Genomic DNA, 23975 nt, shown 5'->3' on the forward strand with positions numbered 1-23975 from the left:
GAAAGCTCCCATTCTCCTGCACAATGTTGTGTTTTACATGTTCTATACTATGAATTTGATTCAATATTTTGTCTTCAAATGGTAATTTCCATTAAAGTATAAAATCTTAAAAGGCTGTTTTCTCAAAATTTCTCATGAATCCCAACTTCAGCTCCACTTGGAAACCAAACTGAGGGTTTTGTATATATAATTAATTCCCTGATTTATACAACATTTTGTTCCTAAAAACATGACTATTTTTTTTTTAATTTTATGGCTGACAGTATTTTCTAGATTTATTCAATTATAAAGGGAGATATCCGAGGTACCTTCTGTATAATAAAAAATCAGCAAAATAAGAACCCTGAAAATTGTATTGGTCCTGGAAGTATATGCAAATTGGCATATGTAAACCTAAACAAACTAAAGACAAAACTGTCTTAATGTAAATAACTGAGTTTCATAAGGATATCCATCTATAAAAGCAAGGTGTGTGTGTCTAGGGCATACCTCACTGACCGTTGGTCAGACTGACCTCAGATTTGGTATGTGGCTCGCGCATGGCACGAAGGTGTGCCACCCCTGATTTTGAATTCATTTTTCAAAATATTTATGTAGGATGTGTTGCGGCATTCCACTGTTTCCGACTGGACGCCTTTTAGGGGAGTTCCGCCCCATTGTGTGATTGGCCTACACCTGGTCAGTAACACAATTCACTCTGGATTTCCACCCTGACTCATCTCATCTGTAAGTCTATTTAGCCCACCTATCTTTCGGAGTTTTAAAGTGCGCTACAAAGTTCGATATTCGAATAGTTTCCAGCGAATATCAGTTTTCAATGTGTATGTGCTGGATGGTGTGTGTACCTTTTATGAAAAGTGTTTTATGGAGTTGCAGATGTTGTAGTGATCTGCATAGCCACAATAGTTATCAATCTACACATTCCACAACACACCTAATAACCCTCAGTCACATTAGTCACATCCATCTGTTAGTGCTGCATGTGAACTTATTCCCTCCTATATCTGTGTTTATATATGTCTAACATGGAAAATTTATTTTTCTTAGAATAACTATTTCTGTGTCTCTTTATATCTCAATGTACATCCATGTATTACCCAATATATACTTTGTATATTAAAACTATGCAAGGGTATTACACCTCATTGTACATCCCATAATTGAAAAAATCTACTTAATCTCCCACTATACAAATGCATACTTCCTACGGGCACTGCACTAGTAAACAAACAAACCCTATTCACCTGCAGTGTCTCCCCTTAAATGAATGTAATGTAACCTCCTCTCCACTAGAGGTCACACTGCTTTACTCAGCTGCAGGAATGATTGACACTTTGTTGCGACGTCACGGCCAATCAAATCATTATATTTGACTACTGGGCGGAACCGGAAGTAGCCATTCATACGCTTTTTAAATTGGTTTGCTATCAAGTCAAACAGTTAGCCGTTACAGCTCTCTCAAAACCTTAAAAAACGATTTAAAAATATATATGTGATATATTTGACAATCGGAAGGTCCACATCTGTTCGTTGAAGCTACTCTTACTACATTATATCTTTTATCTCTTAAGGTAAGACTTATTTCAGCTGATTGGTATGCTAGTATGCTAATGCTGATACATATTGAAGCAGCTGGTTTATTGAGCAACATCCAGCTAAAAAACAACCTTGGGAGGGGATTTTCCCCCTGATTTTAGGGTAAAATGTTGCATTTTAGGTGATGCGTCAGTGTATTTAGCCTCCAGTGGTGTGTTTTAAAGCCAGGGATGGGCCAGATTACCTTTTAAATATACCGTAAATTAGCTATTGAATACACATGACAATTATTGTAATCGATAATTTAATCAGGGCTTAAATCGGCTCCAAACCTGATTTTATGTGTGACTTAAATGCCATTTAAGTAAAGTAAATTAATGTTTTACGAAATAAAGAAATATGCCTCTGGAATAAATCCTCATATAATTTTATTTATTTATTTATCTATTTAATAAATAAATACATGCTTATAAAAATATAGAAATACTTATAGTTCAATAAATAAAAAATAAGTAGTAATTATATATTTAATAAATAAATACATGTTTATAAAAATATAGAAATAGTTATAATTCAATAAATAAATAAAATGAATAGTAATTATATATCTAATAAATAAATACATGCTTATAAAAATATAGAAATAGTAATCGTTCAATAAATAAATAAAATAAATAATAGTAATTATATATTTGATAAATAAATACATGTTTATAAAAGTATAGAAATAGTTATAATTCAATAAATAAATAAAATGAACAGTAATTATATATTTAATAAATAAATACATGCTTATAAAAATATAGAAATAGTTATAGATCAATAAATGAATAAATAATAGTAATATATTTAATAAAGAAATACATGCTTGTAAAAATATAGAAATAGTTATAGTTAAATAAATAATAGAAATTATATATTTAATTAATAAATACATTTCTGTTTATTTTGATTATATTGCTTTATTTCAGGATTTGTTTAATTTTTATGTACAAATAACTTGACTAATTTATCTAAATACCTCTCATTTTAGGATTTCATATTTATTTCAAATGTGTTTATTTAACTCTAATGACTCATTTATTTATATTTATTGCCTTATTACTTTTTTCTGGATGTATTTCATAGTTATTTACAAACGTTTTTGTATGGGTTGATTATGGTAACTTCTTCTGATTAAGTGCAATCCACTTTTGTTTCTGTTCTCTCAGTAAGTCACCATGGGCGAAGTGGAGCTGTCCTGTCGGGCCTATGTGAAGATGTACCTGCACGCCTGTCTGTTTCCCCGCTGCAGCATCAACGGGCTGCTGTTGTCGTCGAGCGCAGCGGGCGGCGCTGTGTGTGTGACGGACTGTGTACCGCTGCTCCACTCCCACCTGCCCCTGGCTCCCATCACTCAGCTGGCCCTCACACAGGTAGGACACAAAGTCAGGTGACCTGACAGTAAAGGCGTGTTTCCATTAGGTACTTATCCCTCTAGTGAGCTGCTATGGGTGTGACTTAGGAGAGCGGATTCGCCCAACTCCACCTGTTAGCGGCTCAGAAAGTACCTACTAGAGTTGTCACGATACTAAAATTTTCAACTCGATACGATACTCAGGAAAATATTCGATACTCGATACCATTTTCGATACCACCAGGATAAAAACAAACCTGTTAAACCCAAAATTTAACAGAAATATTTTTATTAACAAGAAAAATGCAACATGTAAAAATTAACAGAACCACAGGTTAAATATTTATAACAAAAAACAGTTGTGCAAAAAGAAACTGCAACTATGATAACAAGCTTCAGGTCTGAGGTAGTGCAAAAAAGAAATAAATATAATAAACAATAACAATTAGAACAATATTTTGAGATTGTATGCTGTGCACAATATTAGGCAAGCTTGATAAAAAAAATAACAATAAATTAAGTGTTCATTCCTTGGCTAGGTACTGATACTTTTGAAAATGAGTATCGTATCCGGATACAACGTATTAGTATCGATACTTTTTTGAGTATCGATACTTTTGACAACTCTTGTACCTACTCGAGGCAGGTACTTTCTGAGCTGCTACTGCGTAATTCATTTGCAGGCTGGTGCAGACTGGGCTCTGAGGGGTTAACATCTCCTGCTCTGACTGCAGCTGGGAGAGACTGCTGCAGGAGGACTGGGCCGCTTGTGAGTGCTTTGGGACGGCACCTGGTACTCGTTAAGAAGAGTAGGAACGAGTCTCCAATAACACCAGAAAAAGTCTCTAGATTTGTTGCTAGAGGGGTCTGAATAGTTGCTAAATATCGTATAAATATCACGTCGGTCTGTTGTCACATTAACTCCATTGGTTAGCTGCTACAAAAGTACCTGTATGGGAACAGAGGACAAAGGAAACTAACTAGTGGGCGGAGCCAAAACACTCAGCCGCTTTCCAAAAAGTACTCAGTGGAAACACTCCTTATGTTAAAATATGGTTTTATTTTTATGCTGTGTGTATGAGTAAGACTAAAGGGATATTTAACACTGAAAAAATCCCCTTGTGCTGCAGTGATTTGGCACCAAATCCTTGCTCTGGCTAAAAGATCCCAGTTTTACATTTTGGGTAAATGACTTGTCTTGTTCCAGGTGGATGTGTGGTGTTCACAGACTCAGCAGAGGATAGTGGGATACTATCAGGCCAACGCCTGCGTGTCAGACAGCAGGTGAGTTTAGCTGTTGATTCCTCCGAGAACTACCCACATGATCGCCTGTAAGGCGATCATGTAGGTAGGTAAGGCGAGGATGGATGTTGCAGCTGCTTCAGTACATCCAAGTGTTTTTTTTAGTAAAATATAAACCTGTCAAACCGTTTTTTAAAATCTGTTTTCATATTTTTAACTCAACAGCCCGACTCAGTGTGCACTGAAGATAGCTGATAAGATTTCTGAGCAGTTTGACAACGCAGTTTTGTTAATGGTAAGAATTTTAACCTTTCCTTTATGTGTTTGCTTGCAGAGATAAAAAACAAGTTTGTGGTGAAACTATATGCTGATCAGTCAATTTAATTAGCTTTAGATGCTCTATAATTCCTCTTTGATGTCACTTGAACTAAATGTGTTTCTTGGCAGTTTTAGGAAATCTTGTTTAAATTTAGTCACATTTGATATTTTTTAAAATACAAATTCAGTTTCATATATGAATTGAAATATATTTTCTCTGTTTTGCTCCACAGCTTGATGGCAGTAAGATGTCTTCAGACTATCGGGTTCCTCCCATCGTCATGTACGAGCGCAAAGATTCAAGATGGATGCTCAAAGACAAACACACGTAAGTGACAGCTGGAGGGAGGGAAGGAAGGAAGGAAGGAAGGAAGGAAGGAAGGAAGGGAACTTTTCAGGCTCTTACACCATAAACACTATCTTCCCATTTGTCTCCAATGAACCAATGAATGTCTACAAAAGATACAAGCCATTTCCATTTTTTATTATTATTATTATTATTTGTCAGGAAATTTACAGTGAAAAAATTTAAATAAATTACATTTTTAAAATAATCCAATGAATAAAAATAAAAAGAGTGTTGCATTGGGAAAATAAAGGTCTCCTTAAATCAATAAATAAAACTAGTCCTTTTGAATAAAGACCTTTTTTTAAAAAATAATAATCAATGTATTAATTGTAATATATTGACTTATATTATATTGTTATGTGTATTTACATTTCTTCATGTTATTGCTGCCTTATTTATTACTTATTACTATAACATTTTTTACTTTTTTATATTTAATCGTAACTTTAAAAAAAATATATATATATAACCTTTTTTTAGTTTTCCCATTTTAATCATATAATACATATAAAAAGTTATTTTAACTTTTACTTAATGTTTTTTTATAGTAAGTCTTTAACATATATATATATATATATATATATATATATATATAAACATTTTTAAAAACTTTTTCAATTTTAACATACGAGTCCAGCATTAATAAGATTAACCCTGACCTGTCCTTTTTTTTACTTTTCCATTTTAATAATTCTTTAAATATATAATAATTGAGTTATTATTTTTACTTTTTCCATTTTAATAATTTTAATAGTCATTTTTAAATTTATATAAAACTTTTTTTTTTTTTAATTTTTCCATTTTAATAATTTTAATAATAATTCTTTAAATATATCATAATTGAATTATTATTTTTTTTACTTTTTCCATTTTATCAAACGAGTCCAGCATTTATAAGATTAACCCTGACCTGTCCTCTTTTATTTTTATTTTTTTGGCTGTTTGTTAGGATAATGCTGCGACAGTGGGAGGAGACTCGGGCGATAGCCAGTCAGCTGCTGGAGTCGGGCGATCACTCGCTATTGGTGGATTTTGACAGCCACTTGGATGACATCACAAAGGACTGGACCAATCAGAAACTGAATACCAAGATAGCCGAGCTGGCCTCGCCGGCCAACGGGAACATCTAGAGGAAGTAGCAGCAGTTTGTACTCCAGATCCAGATTTATTTATGTTCTCACCCGTCATCATGTGATTTTTATAACCGACACAAACACGCAGAGGTTAGGTTTATCTTTAATGCATCTTCCACTGAACAGGGACAAAACATTGACATGCATAAATAACATAATATTTACAGCTTGGTAGATCTCTGCAGTCTTTCCCCCCACTCAGAGTGCCTTGTGGTCCAGCCCAACACCTGACTATTTAAAGGAAAAATTCACCTTAAAAACCCCTTTAACACTATTACAATGCACCTGTGGTCCTGTTTTCCTCTTTTGTTGCTTTTTAAATGTTGTTTTATGTTCATCACAAACTCCAGGGGGTGGAAAAACAGAACAAAAAACCTCTTAAAATGCAAAAGCAGTGCAGTAAGTTGTAAAAACAAATTAATTGAAGCTCAAAATGTTTGGTTGAGTTGTCAGGTTGAAGATCAAGATGAAGGTGGTAGTTTGTGCCATATTTTTGACGACATGAGTCAAATGTTGAATGGTTAAATTCATAAAAACACAGTAGTTTGATGATGCGAGACAGCTTATAAAACGAAATATATAATAAAAAAATAGACCAGAAAGTAGTGTGACATTTAACCTAACTGTCCTCATTTCACATTTTAAATCATAAATATTTTATAACACACTATAATGTGATTGTAAGCAGATATAATGACATTTTTAATTGTTTATTTATGTATTTTTCAACAATAATAATTCCACCTGAAGGCAGCCGAGAGCATTTTACTCATTCGTTAATGATTTTTTTTTTTTTTCATGCTGAATCACTTCTTTTCCAAGAAACTAATACACTTTTATAGTAAACACAAGATTTAAAGTGGTGCTTCTGCACGATTCTTTGTGGAGTTTTACAGATCCGTCAATTTAATAAAATAATCAATTAGTCGACCAGTCGAGGACAGCCCTACTTCATAGTAAACATTATATTTGCTGACAAGTACTGTGCATTGATAAACACTTAGAAATATCCTTTATAGCTGCATACAAGTACATTATAGTGTGTTACAAGCAGTTTATTAAATGTTTAGTGGTTATTAATGCTAAAAAAAAGGAGGGTTAAGAACATTAGAGACGCTGTTAAAAATGTAAAAAACAGAATTTACCTCCAATTGAATTCAATCACAAAACAATGTATTTTATCAAGAGGAAATCATCAACTTTTGCAAATAAGCATTTCCTGTATTAGGAAACAGACACATCAAACTGAACCACCAACACGTCTGACAACAAAAACAAATCTGAGCTGCAGCAGACTGAATTTACTGCAAGACTTTTGCATGAAAATTCAGGATGTTTTCTTCTTCTTCTGTATGCCCCTAACCTTAACTTGCATAACAACAGTAAAACATTTAAACTAAAACTAAAGCATTGTCAGAACACTAACCCCTAGTCTTTGTTTTAGAGGTAAGTCAAAGGTAAACTTGGTACACTGATTAATTTCTCACATAATAACACAATAAATGCACCGAATGTCCAGAACGGATGATTTCTAACAGTGAAACAGAAGTATAGAAGGTTGGATTTTTCCTTTCCTGCTGTGTTTTTGTTCTTCTAATACATCAATATACAACCTGGAACCCACATTTGTAAATGTATCAATGTTTGTATTTAACTACAGAAGCCTAACATGACAAAAAAAATTAAGACAACTACCCTCGACTAACCGACGTTATATTAAAAAAGTGAAAAGTGCGACTAACATATCTTTACTATCTCTACTGAAGTATGTTGTAGTTTTATAAGATGTTTTACTTTTTATTCTACTCTAAGATTAATATTTAACATCTAAAGACTTAATGAGGAGGTTTAAACAGTGCTGTAATATAAACACAATGGGCAGTGGTTCTTGGACTTATTTTTTTAGGTTTTTCACAAGAAAAAAATCAATGTTGGGTTTGTTTTTCCTGTTGAAACTTGATTGGGAACCACTGCCCTACAGGTCCAGGCATCCAGGGGAATAAGACGACTAGAGCTGCAACCAGCAGTTATTTTATGTGTTTGAATCTTTAAATTGTAAAAGACAACAATCTAAATCCTTACAGGGATAGTTGTTTAAAAAGATAGTTAGAAAAAAGAGCAAATTAATAAAAAAAACGACACTTTCAGCATAAAAAAGGATAGTCTGGATTTTTTGTAAAAGTGGGCTTGTATGAGGTAATTATTTATGATATTATATTATTTAATAATTAACATAATTAATTTAAATCCTTTTTTTACTTTTATACATACACATACACAATACATTCTTTTTCTATTTTTTTTTGTACTTTTATTTATACTTTTCCATTCAACTTTTCTTTTTGTTTTTCTTTTTCCATTTAAAAGCAATTTTTTAATATATGTAAAACATTTTTTTACTTCCATTTTAATAATATATATAATAACTGTCCCTTTAAGATGCTAAATTCATGTCATACAGTCATGGAAAAAATTATTAGACCATTGTTTTCTTCAAATTCTTGTTAATTTTAATGCATTGTACAACTAAAGGTAAATTTGTTTGGACAAATATAATGATAACAACAAAAATAGCTCATGGGAGTTTAATTTAAGAGCTGATATCTAGTCATTTAACATCTGTGTTCTTGATAATAACCAAAATCACAAAAATAAAAAAATCGAAAATAAATTAAAGTAGGAATAAATAACAGTTTTGAGTATAGAAAGTTGTAGAAATAATTATTTACAATTTATTAATAATAGTTTTAGGCAAGTTAAATGCTTTTATTATAATGCTTCATAACAGCAAAAATTAAAACAATTGGGTAAGTAACAATACTTTTGAATAATAATTGATTAATAATTTAACCAAATGTCTAGATATCAGCTGTTAAATTAAACTCTTATGAGCTGTTTTTGTTGCTGTTATTATATTTGTCCAAACAAATGTACCTTTAATTGTACCAGTCATTAAAATGAGCAAGAAATTGAAGAAAACAATGATCTAATCATTTTTTCTATGACTGTTAGTGGTACATGACCAAGAAAGAAAATGCAGATTTAAGAAGCTGAAACCAGGAGAAAGTTTGACATTACTGTGTGGAAAAGTAACTAAAAAGATGAGTTGATTATCCAGAAAGTTGTCGTTTTTTAGACGTCTTCTCAGTGTTGGTTTACATGTAGTGCTTCTGGTTCAACTACGAGGACTTTCAGGGGGCTCAAGTCCATTCCAAAAAATTTCAGCGTAAAAAAAAAAAGAAAAATGAAGTTTGCTTTCCAATCTTCGGTTCTATAAAGTGTTTAAAGTTTTTAATATAAGTGCTGTAAAGTTCTATATAAAGAGACTCTTATTTTGAAATCTTCCCAAAGTGAAGATTTATTTATTTGGAGGTTTTGATTCATTTCATTGTTGATCGATGAACTTAAGGGGGAAGAAGATGTCGATAAATCTCTCGGCCCTCTTATTTTGAAAGAATGGGTAGTCTCTTATTTTGGGGGATTTTTGGCAATGCGTCTGCTCCGGTTGGACAAAGTGCTCAGATGGTCCCGCAGGTTGTTGAGTCAGGGTCCGGAGAAGGAACGGTGACCAGGTTGAGAGTGATTTCTCCCAGTGGAGACTGGCTGGCCAGAGACTGGAGGAAGCTGATGGACTCCACGAAGGACTGAGCGGTCCTCACCTGCTGCTCCGCCCACGGGAACGTGATCTACACAGGAGACACTTTATTATTATCATTATTACTATTACTATTATTTTTATTATTATTACTACTACTATTATTATTATTACTACTATTATTACTATTACTATTACTATTCCTTTAACTATTATTACTATAACTACTACTATTATAACTATTACTACTATTATTATTTATTTTATTAATACTATTACTACTACTATTAGTATTACTATATTATTATTACTATTACTATTCTTATTTTTATTCCTATAATTTATTACTATACTACTATTATTACTATTACTATTATATTATCATTACTATATTAGTACTACTATTATTACTATTACTACTATTAGTAGTAGTAGTAGTATTCCTATTAGTATTACTATTACTTAATTATAATTATCATTATTATTATTACTAGTACTTTTCTTATTACTATTATTATTAATATTACTATTATTACTACTACTAATATTAATCCTATTATTATTATTATTAGTAGTAGTATTAGTATTCCTATTACTTTTCTTATTACTATTCTTATTATTACTACTACTATTATTACTATTACTACTATTATTAATATTACTATTATTATTATTACAATTTCTATTATTATCACTATTATTACTATTATCTTTTTATTAATATTACATTTGTTATTACTACTATTAATATTACATTTATTATTATTACTATTAGCATTATTAATATTATTACTATTAATGCAAAAAATATAAACAGTTAGGTTAATAACAATACCTTTAAATTATGATTAATAATTGTATTTAGTTTTAAGTACGCAATTATTTCACAATAGTTCTTTGTGATAAATAATACTAATTTAAATTTAAACAAAGTGATTAATTAACAAGGTTAAATAAGTTATAGCTAATTAATAGAACGTTTTCAGTGAGTAATTAAGTTTCTTTCATATATATTTTTATTTTCTTTCTTCAGCATATTATTAATTATTCTGATGGTCTTTGATACCATCAATGAGGAAATATTAAATCATACAAAGTCACAATTAAAGATTTTATAGTTCAAACAGAAGATTCATTCTCATGATCATTGCCAGTTATGGGTTCAAATGATTAAATATAGAAATCAGTAAATAAACAGTTATTTACCTGAACTATGATGAGTTTTCCTGACGAGTCGTCCGTGTTACTCAGCTCTTCTCCGAAACACAGAGTGACGCCGCACTGAGGAGGCTCGCCGCCGTTCACACGGAACTGATCCAGTTCTGATCAAGAGGAAAACATCAAATAAATACATAATTCATTTTACTAACATAACATTAAATGCAGACAAATTATTTTGTCCGTGTTATGCCAAAAACATGTGAAAAATAGTTGCTGTAATTTCCCAGAAACACAGAAAATTTTGTCAAATTCCTTGTTTTACAAAATCAGAACTAGAAATATATTTAGTCTGTGGTAATATCTGACGGACAAACTGATAATTATTAGAAGTTATTATTATTAGAAGTTAAAGAATTATTAGTTCGAGAAACAATTACTTTTTTATATATTTTTATTTATTTAGTATGTATTTGAATAATGATATACTATCCTAGTAGTCCTCATTTATTTTCCTCTAAATAAAAAAACTTCAATACAAAAGATATATATATATATTTTTTTTTTTTATGTATTTTTATTATTTATTTATAAGTACATTTTTGAATAATGATATAGTTTCCTCATTATCCTTGTTTATTTTCCTTTTAAATTTTATTAAAAAATTTAAAACAAATTCAATAACAAAAAGACAAAATAGTCAATTATTTTATTTTTTTTTTTTTTAAAATATATATATTTTTTAAAAACCTCAATTAAAAAAAGACAAATAATGAATCAAAATAGGCAATTTTTTTTGGTGTTAAACAAAATGAATTCAAAATCCTGATTTCAATTTTTTAAAAATATATTTCTATATATAAAAGACAATAAATTACTTTATCGCTCACTTTACTGAATTTAATTAATTAAAAATCAGATTTTAAACTCAGCTTACTCAACTCAACTCTCAACTCAACTTTATTTGTAAAGCACTTTAAAACAACCACAGCCGCAACAAAGTGCTGTACATAAACAAACAGAACAAGAGACAATAAAATAAATAAAACAGGAATAAACACTAAAATAAATAGATTCATTGCTTTTTAAAAAACAATTTAAAAAACAATAAATAAAAGCAAACCATAAAACACTAAAAACAAGAGCAGAGTCTCATACGTGGTTAAAAACCGAGGAATAAAAATAGGTTTTAAGATGAGTTTTAAAGATGGAAAGCTTATGGAGACTGAATCACACTAAAGGGTCCTAAATCAAACTCACGCTGCATGAACGTGTCTTTGCTGAAGAGCATCACCGGCTCCGTGTTCCTCTCCATCTTGTGCAGGCCGGGCGTGGTCGTGTGCGGCCCCCGCCAGAAGACCCGCCCCTGGCAGAAGCGTTTGCCGTAGACGCCCTTGGCCATGTCGGTGAGCACCACGCCTTTCTGCATGAAGGGCAGCAGCGTGGCGAGCGCCTGCAGCTCGGGGCCGGCCGGCAGCGAGGACGGCGGCTCCGGCAGCGGGATGCGAGGGAACCCGCCGCTCAGGATGGCGGGCCGACACGGGACGGGAGGGGACGGCAGGTACGTGATCCGCACGTCGTGGCTCTGGATCTGACTCCTGAGGACCTCGTGTCCTAAATACTGAACCGCCACGCTGAACGAGTCCTGACCTGCAGACAGACACACAGACAGACAGACGAGGTTAAAGGAGTTAAAGCTGAGAAAACCCCAAAAAACAGAAAAATAGTCTTGGTGATTCGGATTTAGGCAGCAAGCACAATCATCTTTTGTAACTTTTCTAATAAAAATATGTAATGGAAAATTATTATTTATATATATATATATATATCATTTTTCAATAATATATATTTCTTTTACATTTTGCAGTTTTTTTAATTATATATATTTTTTCTTCTTTTTTTTTCTTACTTAAAATATTATATATATCATTTCAATATATATATCATTTTTCAATAATATATCAAAAACAATGATAAAAAAATATATTTTTTTATTTTTTATTTTTTTATTTTTTTCAATTATTTGGTTTTATCAAAAAATGTGTACAATTTATATATATATATATATATATATATATATATATATATGTAAATTATACACATTTTTTGTAATACAATTATTTGGTTTTCATCAAAAATCTCAATATTGATTTCCTTATATTTATTTTATATTTATTTTGTGTTACATAAAGCTAATGTTAAAACATTTTTTTCGGTTTATTACCTTCCTTGAGAGCAGGAAGGCTCTCTTCGATCCGCACGTCCACCCTGATCTCTCCTGCAAAAAGACGGGAATAAAAAGATCAGCCGGAGTTTTAATAAAACAAACAAACAAACAAACTTTATTTGCAAAGCATCTTTCATTCACAATCAATACATTTTTCTGTCAATAAACTAATAGATTAACTTAATTCATGGCTGTAGTTGCAGTTCTCATGTGTGTCATAAAGCACAATAAATTGTTCTGTTTTGGATCATTTTTACATTTAAAATCTGTAAAAACGTGTTAAAAACATATAATAAAATAAAAAATATTTAGACAAATGTATAAAAATAATGGAAAAAAAAGGTTAAACTGACCGTCGGTCTGTGTGGCGCTGATGAACGAAGCGGGTTCTTGTGTTTGGACGGCGTTGTCGTTCCACTGCAGAACGTCTTCAACACACTGAGAACACAAAGATTTATTTTAAACTCTCTAAAACGTGAAAATCAGGTGGAAACAAAGTTCATTTTTGAGTTCAGGCTGCCTGATGAAAAGTCTAGAAACAACAGAGGGTTTTTCTTGAGAAGAAATGTTTCAGTTTTTAAATTTTAATTTAATTTAACAGTTTGTAGTTAATATTTCAAAGATTATTGGAATTGTTGTTGCTATATTTTCACATTCCTCACAGGATAAAAAAAGATTTAATTTTTTTTTTACTATAATTATTCGGTAAGAAGTACAGGAAATAATAAAAGTATAATTTCCAAACAAATAAAACATTTTTTAACCATAATTACTTGGTAAGGAATACAGGAAAAAAAGTGGAAAAAAGTGTAAATAATGGTAAATTAATTTAGCTCTCCGTCTGTTTTGTGAATTATATATATATTTTTTAAATTGTAATATTACTTTTTTTTTTTTAAAGAGATAGAGAAAAAAAAAATCTTAAAAATAAAATAAAAATGTTAAACAAAATAAAAATATAATAAATAAAGGAAACAATAAAAAAAATAATTTATAAACAAATAAATATTTTTCCCCCTTTAAAATATCACATTGCAAATAACAGGGAAGCTTAATAATTAATGGAAAAAAGTGTAAATTATGGTAAATTAATTCACCTCTCTGTCTCTGTGTTGAGAATTGTATATATGTGTATGTATGTATATATATATATATATATATATATATATATATATTAAATGTTATTATTATTTTTAAATGGATTCAAAGAAACTTGAAATGTTCTGAAAAACCAAAATCTGCGTCCCTAAAGAAAGCTGTGGTATAAATTCAGTTTAGTAGTTAAAGTGTTCACCAGCTGTGACGTGACCTCCTCCGTCTTTATCTGTTTCTCCGGACTGACGCTCTGACTGTCGCTGCTCTCTGATTCGCTGCTGCTGCTGCTGCTCCGCCTCCTTTTTGGCCTCTTGGCCGGTTTTCCTCGGCACTTCTTCTCAGGAACCACCACGCCTGAACAGACAGAAAAAAGTCTCATTAATTACACAACTGAAAACATTTGATGAATAAATCTGTACGTAACAATGAAAGCACAATGTTAAGAAAAAGTGGGTGTTTCTGTTGGATTTTACTGAATTTTTAAAAATAATTTAGTGATAAATTGTGGTCTGATATTTAAAATTTTTAAATAATGGATAAATCATAACAAATTGTTCTGGGATTTAAAAAAAAAAAAAAACTTTTATCTAATTTAAATTACAAACTTCTGCAATCAAGTCTTCTTTACGTACACTTAACTTAATTTAATTAATTAAAAATCCTGATTTACATTTTTTTTATGTGTATTGAAATGTATTTATTTACTTTTTAATGTTTTTTTTAGTACATTTTGAATAATGATATTGTATCCTGGTTTATTTTCCTTTAAATTTTATTAATTTTTTTTTTGAAGAATTCAATAAAAGATGACAAATAATGAATCGATATAGTTAATAAATTATTAAATATCCTGGTTTTAAGGTAATATTTTTAAATATATATATTTTTTAAAGTGAAAGAAAAAAGTCTCATTAATTACACAACTGAAAGACATTTGATGAATAAAGCTGTACATAACAATGAAAGCACAATGTTAAGAAAAAGTGGGTGATTCTGTTGGATTTTACTGCATTTTTAGAATTATTTAGTGGTAAATTGTGGTCTGATATTCTTCATATTTTAAATAATGGACAAGCTGCATCTGCTTTAAATAATAAGAGGGGAAGAGTTGCATGTTTTGATGAATTTATTCAATTCAGACAAAGTTTTATGGATAAATTCTGCAGTATTATTTAGTCACTATTACTTCAAATAAGGAACTAAATGTGGGATTAAAGTTTTTATTTGAATAAAAAAAAAACTATTGTTATTCTGAATTTCATGAAAATCAAAATAACTAAATATTCTCTAATTCTGTAGTTTTAAAAATTGAAACTGTCCTATTTAAAGCCAGAATAATGAATGAATAAAGATGAAAGAAATGCACCAAACTACCATCAGTCTTAGAGTCTTCGGGGTTTGTCACAGCTGTACTTTGCCCCCATCTCACTGTGTCACCGTGGACAGTAAAACAGAGATGTTTGCAGCTTTCAAGCACAAAAGTAGAAACCTTACGTAATAACAGAACAGGATTTATTAGCACGACAGAGAGGAGGAGCCATAGTTCAGTGATAAATAACAGCGGGGACATAAAAGGGCCTGAATCAATAAGGGTTGGGTGCAGAAAGCAAACAGAAAAAAGCTTGTAAATACGTTTCTGTCTCAAAATGAGCAAATAAAAAAGCCGAATGTCAGTACTGAAATATGTTGAAACAGCAGGTGAAGAAGTCAAAAGTCACGCTGGCTTCGTTCATGAAACAGGAGACGGTTTGTTGAACAGAAACGTGCCAGAAAAACACACCAGAGATTTGAGTGTTTTGGAACAAAAAGAAGAAGAGCGAGCAGTGATTCAGTGGAAAAACGTGATTTCATAAGTGCAATAACAGACGAGGAGGAAAGTTCACTGCAACACGAGCAGCAGGAGACGTTTCTAAAGTCACGTTGTGCAACATCGCAATCAGCGTTAGTGCTGATGTGTTAACAGCTGACGGGGAGGGTGAGAGTCTGAGGAGGAGGAGTAATTGCATTTTTTCCTCTGAGGATGCAGGTGCAGATCAGTACTTATAAATACAAATGCTGGGGGGAAAGTTACAATAGTGATGGTGAATTAACCGGCATCATTAACTGTGCACAGAGTGCCCGGTGCTTGTTGTAAACAAACAGAGATCCTAACACCAAACTCCTCCTGCAGCAGCAGCACATACACACTGTACTGCTACAGAGCTAACTGTTAGCCTGTTAGCAATTTGCAGACTGGACGCTAAGGGGTTAACATCCCCTCTGGCTCTGCAGCTGGGAGAGACTGCTGCAGGAGGACTGGGCTGCTTCGACTCGTCAAGAAGAGTAAGAAGTCTCCAATAACACCAGAAAAAGTCGGCGGATTTGTCTCCAGTCGCTTTCTTGAAAAATAGTCGCTAAGGGGGTCTGAAAAGTCGCTAAATATAGCAACAAAATCGCTAAGTTGCCAACACTGCTTCGCCGGCTTTTACATAATGAGGTTTTCTTCCTCAAATAATAACTTCAAGCAGAAATAAAGTCTAAAAGTCACGTTAAATCAGGCTAAAATTGTGTTTTCTAATCTGATATTAATTCAAAATGTAATTTCTGTGCCTTTAAAGCATCTAATTTGTTTAATATTGGCTTCATAACTAGTAAAAAAGTATATTTTCACATCATTATAATGCACTTTTCCTGCTCACATTTTTTTTGTGGGACGACAAACTTATTCAACTCATTTATCTCATTTTACAAACCGCTGAATCATCTTTTAAAAAATGCAGTGTCAGTCAAACTAAATTTTTGGCATGATTATTAAATATCCGCATCCCTGCTGCTGCTGATTGTCCTATCAGAAGATTTCCTGCTGGCAGATATGTTTATAAAACAACATTCAACTGTCAGAATCCTCGTTGATCCAGAACAGAGAAACAAACGAAGATCTCAACTACTAAACTGAAACAGGTGGTTCTCCATAATAAATACTTTTTAAGTTTATTCTAATGCAAATACTTTTCATGCTCATACTTAAATATTGTTTTCTGAGCAGCTGGATTTATTTCCTCTTCACCTTTAACCAGTAGCTCATGATGAAACTTCAGTGTCAACAGTGTGTGGGTTTGTAGGTCAACACCCAATGATTGCACTGAAACTCAGTTATTGCATGTAAACAAACATTGTTCTGTTTATTAAGAGCTGTCTCTGCAGGATGTTGCATTAAAGTAAAGATAAAGTCACATATCCCCACTTTTGTTAACATGGCATAACTCTATCCTAAAATATTTATTTATACATATATTTATATTTATAAGCTGCATTTGTCTGAGATGTTAACAGAGTGAGAGTTGCATATTTTGGTGTATTTATTCAATCTAGACAAAGATTTATGGACAAATTCTGCAAAAAAGGCTTCACTTTCTTTTCCACTCGTCTTAATTGTCAGTGCTGATTTTTAATTATTTTACTAGATATCGCCACTTTTGTTAGCATGGCATAACTCTATCCTAAAATACTTTAGGATTTTGAAAAAATATTTATTTTATACATCTGAACAAAAAAACAGCTGATAAAACGGGCAGCTTGCCTGATCTGTTGATGCCTTTTCTTCCTGTGGTTTTAATTAATCGTCAGTGCAGATTTTTAATTATTTTAGTACATATCATCACTTTGGTTTACATGGCATTACTCCATCCTAAAATATTTTAGAATTTTTTTAATATTTATTTTATTTATTTGAACAGAAAAACAGCTGTGTTTTAGAAGAAACAACACTATTTAAAGCCAGAATAATGAATTAATAAATAATACAGACAACAATTGTGTACTTTGTGTACTACATTTTTCCTACAAATAATTTTACTTTAATTAATCAAAAATAATTAATTTAAAGTGTTTCTTTAAGACAAGAGCAGAGGGATCAGCCATCAAATATCACCAGAAACTATTTTTTCTGATTATTCCAAGAGCAAAAACAAACTTTTTTCTCGTTGCAAGTAACATTGCTTCAAATTCCAGAGAGCAATCTGTGATCTGAGGTTCAGGAAACAGTGGAGAGTTTGTTTGGAGCAGATCAACTGACTGAAACAGTAATTCACCACAAGCCAAAACACAAATCTGTGGTTCAGGGAAATCTTAATTTTCCATCTCTGGGTGGCAGAAAGTCTCAGTTTTTTTTTCGACCAACAGTTGAAAACCTCAAATATTCACTTGAAAATAAGAGAAAAGTGTCAAATCTGCACAAATCAATTAAAAAAAACTCATCGTTTGTGCACAAATCTGCTGCTTTAAGGTCTAACAGTTATTTTTGTCATTGTAAAATTGCTTTCTTTTGGCCTAATGACAGTCCAAAACCAAAATAAGTTCAATACTAGAGTGGCACATAGACCAGTGGTGCATCTTTATCTGCATCTGTGTTCTTTAAAACAGCAAATTTATCTCTAAACTCGGACGGAAAACCAGAAATAAAGTCTAGAATTCACATTTAATCAGGCTAAAATTGTGTTTTATAACCTAATATTAATTCAAAATGTAATTCATGGGCCCAAAACATCAAATTTAATAAAAACTGGCTTCATAATTAGTTAAAGATTATATTTTCCTTATATCAGGAAACATAATGAGGTTTTCTTCCTCAAATAATAACCAATAAATAAATGTCTGTTTTTTTCCGACCAACAGTCGAAAACCTCAAATATTCACTTTAACATAAGAGGAAAGTGTCAAATCTGCACAAATCAATAAAAAAACCCTCATCTTTTGTCTTTTTATCTCTAAACCCTAAATAAAGTCTAAAAGTCACGTTAAATCAGGCTAAAATTGTGTTTTCTAACCTGATATTAATTCCCCACTTCTAGCCATGATTGTGTTGATTCCATAGAGCTGCAGGACTTATAGATTTATATAGATTTTTATATATATATTGTGTGTGTGTGTGTGTGTCTCACCCTGCTCGCTGATGGGCACCAGCCTGTAGACCTTGTAGGGTTCGGAGATGTCCAGCTGGGCGCGCTCCATCACCTCGGTGAACTCGGGGCTCTTGTTGAGGGCGCAGCGGAGCCGAGTCTTCCAGGACGCCGGGTTGTTCAGGTCGCCGTCCCGCAGCTTGCCTTTGAACTCGGCCCACGCCTGGAGGACCACGGAGAACAGGAAGGTCAGTTGTTTTTTTTTACCATTTCAGAGTGTGTTGGTGATCTGATAATTATGTGAGCTATAAATGTTGCCGACCTTGAAGATGGCGGCGTCCTCGTCTTTGCGGAAGTCCTGTTTCCCGGCGTGTTTCCACGGGATACGGAACATGGTTTTGGCGTCGTCGTCCCACATCACTCCTGCAAACTTCCCACTGCTCACCTGCAGACACAACACACAGGTGAGTTTAAGTTACTAGCTCAAGTTTTCAGCACTTTTTTGAGGGCAGAAAACACATTTTCAACTACATTTACATGTACATTTGATTAGGTCTAATATAATAAAATCATGCTCTACTAAATTATGTTAATGTATATGTATATATATATATATATAATTTAGGAGAGTAATATATTGTTGGGATCAACCACTAATTAAGTAAAGATACACTTTAAGTGAATTATTTTTGATTAATTAAAGTAAAATCATTTGTGAAAGAAAAAAATTAGTACACCCAATCCTATCAGGTCTGACTGAGATCAATCAAATCCAGAAAAGGTTTTTACTTTTTTAACATGTAAAGTTATTTTCCAAGTGAAAAAAACTTGCTAGCTTGTTATTGTGGACTGTTGTTCAGATAAAACAAGCAAATTAGAGACATTTATTACATTTTCAATATTATTGCATTGAATTTAAGAAAAGTTAACTTGTGTAAAGATAATGTGTTAATTGCCTGTCATAGGAGTTATTTTTCTCCTTTAAACCTCTGAAGTCCAGGAGATTTTGGTTCAAATTTGTCAACTTCCTATGCATTAATTTCTATCTCTGTTCAGCATCTTTCAGTCTGTCCTTACATCACATGCATGGCTCCTTTTTCTCCACACAAACTTGGCTATCAGTCAGATTTTCATTTTATTTTAATTAACAAAGTATAAAGCTGCCAGGAACCCAAAATACAAACAAAAGACACAGGTGTCTATGGAAATGTACCATTTTAAAAAAACATTTATACACGCAAAAACAGCAGAAAAAATAACAAATAATCAAACTACCAAACAGCGTATTTGCATGCAAATTAAAAATAGTAATAGTTTTCATTGTAGAAAGAAAATTCACATTTTAAAAATGGTCTAGAAACATAACTGTCACACTGTGAAAGCTCCTATGATTGAACTTTAACTGGCTTTCTCAGCTTGTCTACATATCATATATAAATAAAGTTATTACTGTAAATTAAACATGTGTATTTTCAATAAATAGATGGACTCCAGAGGGTTAATCCTGCTGAACTTTGATTGTTTTATAGTATTGTATTCAACCTTTTATTCAGGAAATAGTTTGAATATTTTTTCCACCACTGATGTTAGTAATGTGTTTGTTTACTGTCTCTGGAGTCCTCTGCTGGGCTCTTTCCCTTTCCTTCTCCCCTCCCTCCCTCTCTTTTATCCATTTATCTCTCTCTGACCAACACGCGCACACACACACACACACACACACACACCTGCTCGACGATCCAGTTGCGCAGTCTTCGAGTGGATCGCATTCTCCCCCCTGCCATGGCTCTATAAAATCTAAAATATCAAAAAAACAAGCACAGGAAACACCACAGACTGTAAACACAGACAGAAAAACAACCGCGATATGACTAATGCATGTAGCAACATGCCGCTCCCCCTTAATTACACTTTATTCATCATAAATAATAATAAAAAAACAATAAAAAACATATGTATTTAAACTTAATTTGGTGCAGATGCCGGCTTCAGACTCGTGTTTGCAGTTAAAGCTCCAGTCGATAGTAAACAAACAGATCTCACGCGAATTAAACTCCATTTCTTTAAATAAACACTTTTTTTTAAATGGAGTTTGGTTACAAAGGAGCGAAATCCAGAAGCAGCGGCCACCTGTCGCGGTGGTATTAATGCATAAATATAGAAGCTCAGGTGTTAAATGAAGGAAGTCGATTTAAGTTTCGTTTACCTCGGTTGCGTTTCCTCCGCGGTGCCTGCGGACTGACAGTGTGAGCTGCTGAGCTGCGGTCCGGACCCTGCTGCTCTCAGCGCCGCTCCTCTTCCCAGAAATCACGTGGTTTTAGAGAAGCGGCTCATGGCCGGGGTTGGCCTCCAGGGGGCGACAAGTCACATACACACACACACACACAATATATAAAAATATTTCTACAGAACCAAAAAACATGTTTTTAGATGTTATATGCTTTTATACAGGGGTGGAAGACATATTTCGTCACCCTGTTGAAATAATCGCCTGAGTCATTTTTTCCAGTTTTGCAGGAAACACAAAAAACCTCACCAAAAGTGTGAAGTCAGATGTAGGCAGGAGTGTTAAAAGATCACGTTTAAGCTCTTAAATCAAAAAGTATGCTTGGACATTGTAGTAGTTTCGTAAAAATAGTACATTTTTTGCATCTGAATTGTTGTAGAGTTGAAAGTATGACTTAGCAAGTAAAATCACGGTTTCAATAAACTTAAAACCTATCTTTCATCTCGTTACCCTGTTGAAATAATCGCCTAACTCATTTTTTCAAGTTTTGCAGGAAACACAAAAAACCTCACCAAAAGTGTGAATATTATTACTAAAAGGGATCAAAAGTATATTATTATTCATATTGGATCACAGTTATTGATAATCTCAAGTCAGATGTAGGCAGGAGTGTTAAAAGATCACGTTTAAACTCTTAAATCAAAAAGGATGCTTGGACATTGTAGTTTTGTAAAAATAGTACATTTTTTGAATCTGAATTGTTGTAGAGTTGAAAGTATGACTTAGCAAGTAAAATCAGGGTTTCTATAAACTTAAAACCTGTCTTTCATCTCGTCACCCTGTTAAAATAATCGCCTAACTCGTTTTTTCAAGTTTTGCAGGAAACGGTTATAGTAGTAGTAGTAGTAGTAGTATAAGTATAGTAGTAAAGGTTATAGTAATAACACTGTGTGTAAATTATGTAACTTAAGAGAAATAAATGACTGAGGCAATTTTTTGAACATGCCTTTGTGACTTAAGCAAGATATGGTAACACTTTATTTTGAAGGTGTCTACATAAGAGTCACACAAGCCTGTCAGAAACATGACATGACAAGTATCATGAGCAATAATGTGACTTCAAAGTGTCATTAATGTTCATGACACATCCCATGTCATGTTTATGACACGCTCATGTCACTCTTATGTAGACACCTTCAAAATAAAGTGTTACCATATCACCCTGTTAAAATAATCGCCTAAGTAATTTTTTCCAGATTTGCAGGAAACACAAAAAACTTCACCAAATGTGTAACATATGACATTTATTGATAATTTCACTCAAAAAGGATGTAACAAAGGATGGCTTGTTATTTTTATTTGATGTGTTTCCTGACCACCTGTTTACCACGGAACAATGTTATATACTAGGACTGCAAGCAGTACTGAACGGGCCCTCGCAGTACACGCGTGACGGGGCATGCTGCCGTTGGGCTGTGTGCGTTACAGGGGCCAGTCTATACCACCCCTATGAATTTCATTGCCTTAAGTGTTATAGTGTGGCCACGCTACCAAATATTAAATTAGACTGCCACCACAGTGCCACCTAGGAGCCGATCAATAAAGGGTTATCCTCAGGAGGGCATTGACAATAATTGTACCAAGTTTTGTATAATAATGCACAAACTATCCCTTTAATCCTCATACAGTTTCTGAAGGAGGACTCTTAACTGATATGTATAAGTTAGAAGAGGCAGGTAGCAATGGTGGAAAGTAACTATGTACATTTACTCAAGTACTGGACTTAAAGTAAAATTTTGAGGTACTTTTATGTAACTTTATACTTCTACTCCACTACATTTTGAGACATATATTGTACTTTTTACTCCTCTACATTTAGCTGACAGCTTTAGTTACTTTTCAGGTCAAGATTTAAAATGAAAAACATGATACATTTAAAATGATTACCCATTTTTATAAATTAAACCACTTAAAAGTTTATTAGGTAGTTAAAATGAGCGGAGTAGAGTCATTTCACAGTGTGGTATTAGTACTTTTACTGAAGTAAAGGATCTGAACACTTCTTCCACCACTGTCTTTTTTACTTCTTTACTTTTTTTTTAACTTTTTTTTTTACATTAATTTTTTTTCTTTATTTTATTATATTTTTTTATTTTTAAATTTTTATTTATTTTAAATTTTTTAATTATTATTTTTTCCCCTGCGCTTCTGCGCATGCGCGGTTCTTTTCGCTTCTGCGCATGCGCGGCTTTCCCGGCGCTTCTGCGCATGCGCGGCTTTTTCTTCTTCTGCGCATGCGCGGCTTTTTCCCGCTTCTGCGCATGCGCGGACTTTTTTCGCTTCTGCGCATGCGCAAACCCACGCGTGCGCAGTAGCCGGGAAGGCCGCGCATGCGCAGAAACGCAGAAAAAAATAATAATAAAAAAAAAAAAAAAGTGGTGGGAGAAGTGTTCAGATCCTTTACTTCAGTAAAAGTACTAATACCACACTGTGAAATGACTCCACTTAAGTGGTTTAATTTATAAAAATGGGTAATCATTTTAAATGTATCATGTTTTTCATTTTAAATCTTGACCTGAAAAGTAACTAAAGCTGTCAGCTAAATGTAGAGGAATAAAAAGTACAATATATGTCTCAAAATGTGTGTAAATTATGTAACTTAAGAGAAATAAATGACTTAGGCCATTTTTTTTAACATGCCTTTGTGACTTAGGCAAGATATGGTAACACTTTATTTTGAAGGTATCTATATAAGACTCACACAAGCCTGTCAGAAACATGACATGACAAGTATCATGAGCATTAATGTTACTTCAAAGTGTCAT

At 32.6% G+C, this 23975-nt stretch overlaps 2 protein-coding genes across 2 annotated transcripts; one reads left to right on the forward strand and one right to left on the reverse strand.

Annotated features, from left to right (window-relative positions):
• Nucleotides 1-1407: 1407 nt before the first annotated feature.
• On the forward strand, nt 1408-7708 carry emc9 (ER membrane protein complex subunit 9). Its single transcript, XM_059326693.1, has 6 exons — nt 1408-1571; nt 2748-2951; nt 4140-4216; nt 4400-4469; nt 4726-4820; nt 5791-7708. The coding sequence occupies exons 2-6, from the start codon at nt 2757-2759 to the stop codon at nt 5969-5971; spliced, it is 618 nt and encodes a 205-aa protein (XP_059182676.1). The 5' UTR covers nt 1408-1571; nt 2748-2756; the 3' UTR covers nt 5972-7708.
• Nucleotides 6751-21261, reverse strand: irf9 (interferon regulatory factor 9). Its single transcript, XM_059326690.1, has 10 exons — nt 21130-21261; nt 20651-20720; nt 19249-19371; nt 18969-19149; nt 14249-14403; nt 13308-13392; nt 12952-13005; nt 11988-12377; nt 10776-10891; nt 6751-9660 (listed from the first exon to the last, which is right to left on the reverse strand). The coding sequence occupies exons 2-10, from the start codon at nt 20705-20707 to the stop codon at nt 9493-9495; spliced, it is 1329 nt and encodes a 442-aa protein (XP_059182673.1). The 5' UTR covers nt 20708-20720; nt 21130-21261; the 3' UTR covers nt 6751-9492.
• Between the last annotated feature and the right edge of the window lie 2714 nt (nt 21262-23975).

Source organism: Centropristis striata, chromosome 23 (assembly GCF_030273125.1).
Source record: "Centropristis striata isolate RG_2023a ecotype Rhode Island chromosome 23, C.striata_1.0, whole genome shotgun sequence".
Lineage (NCBI taxonomy): Eukaryota > Metazoa > Chordata > Actinopteri > Perciformes > Serranidae > Centropristis > Centropristis striata.

Bases quoted from the DNA above. Each gene is read 5' to 3' on its own strand.
- emc9 (XM_059326693.1), top strand. From the start codon at position 2,757: ATGGGCGAAGTGGAGCTGTCCTGTCGGGCCTATGTGAAGATGTACCTG. The intron at 4,217-4,399 runs GTGAGTTTAGCT...TTAACTCAACAG, and splicing joins GCCTGCGTGTCAGACAGCAG to CCCGACTCAGTGTGCACTGA. The intron at 4,821-5,790 runs GTAAGTGACAGC...GCTGTTTGTTAG, and splicing joins ATGCTCAAAGACAAACACAC to GATAATGCTGCGACAGTGGG.
- irf9 (XM_059326690.1), bottom strand. From the start codon at position 20,707: ATGGCAGGGGGGAGAATGCGATCCACTCGAAGACTGCGCAACTGGATC. The intron at 13,006-13,307 runs GTCAGTTTAACC...GTCTTTTTGCAG, and splicing joins CAGCGCCACACAGACCGACG to GAGAGATCAGGGTGGACGTG. The intron at 12,378-12,951 runs GTAATAAACCGA...GTCTGTCTGCAG, and splicing joins CCTTCCTGCTCTCAAGGAAG to GTCAGGACTCGTTCAGCGTG.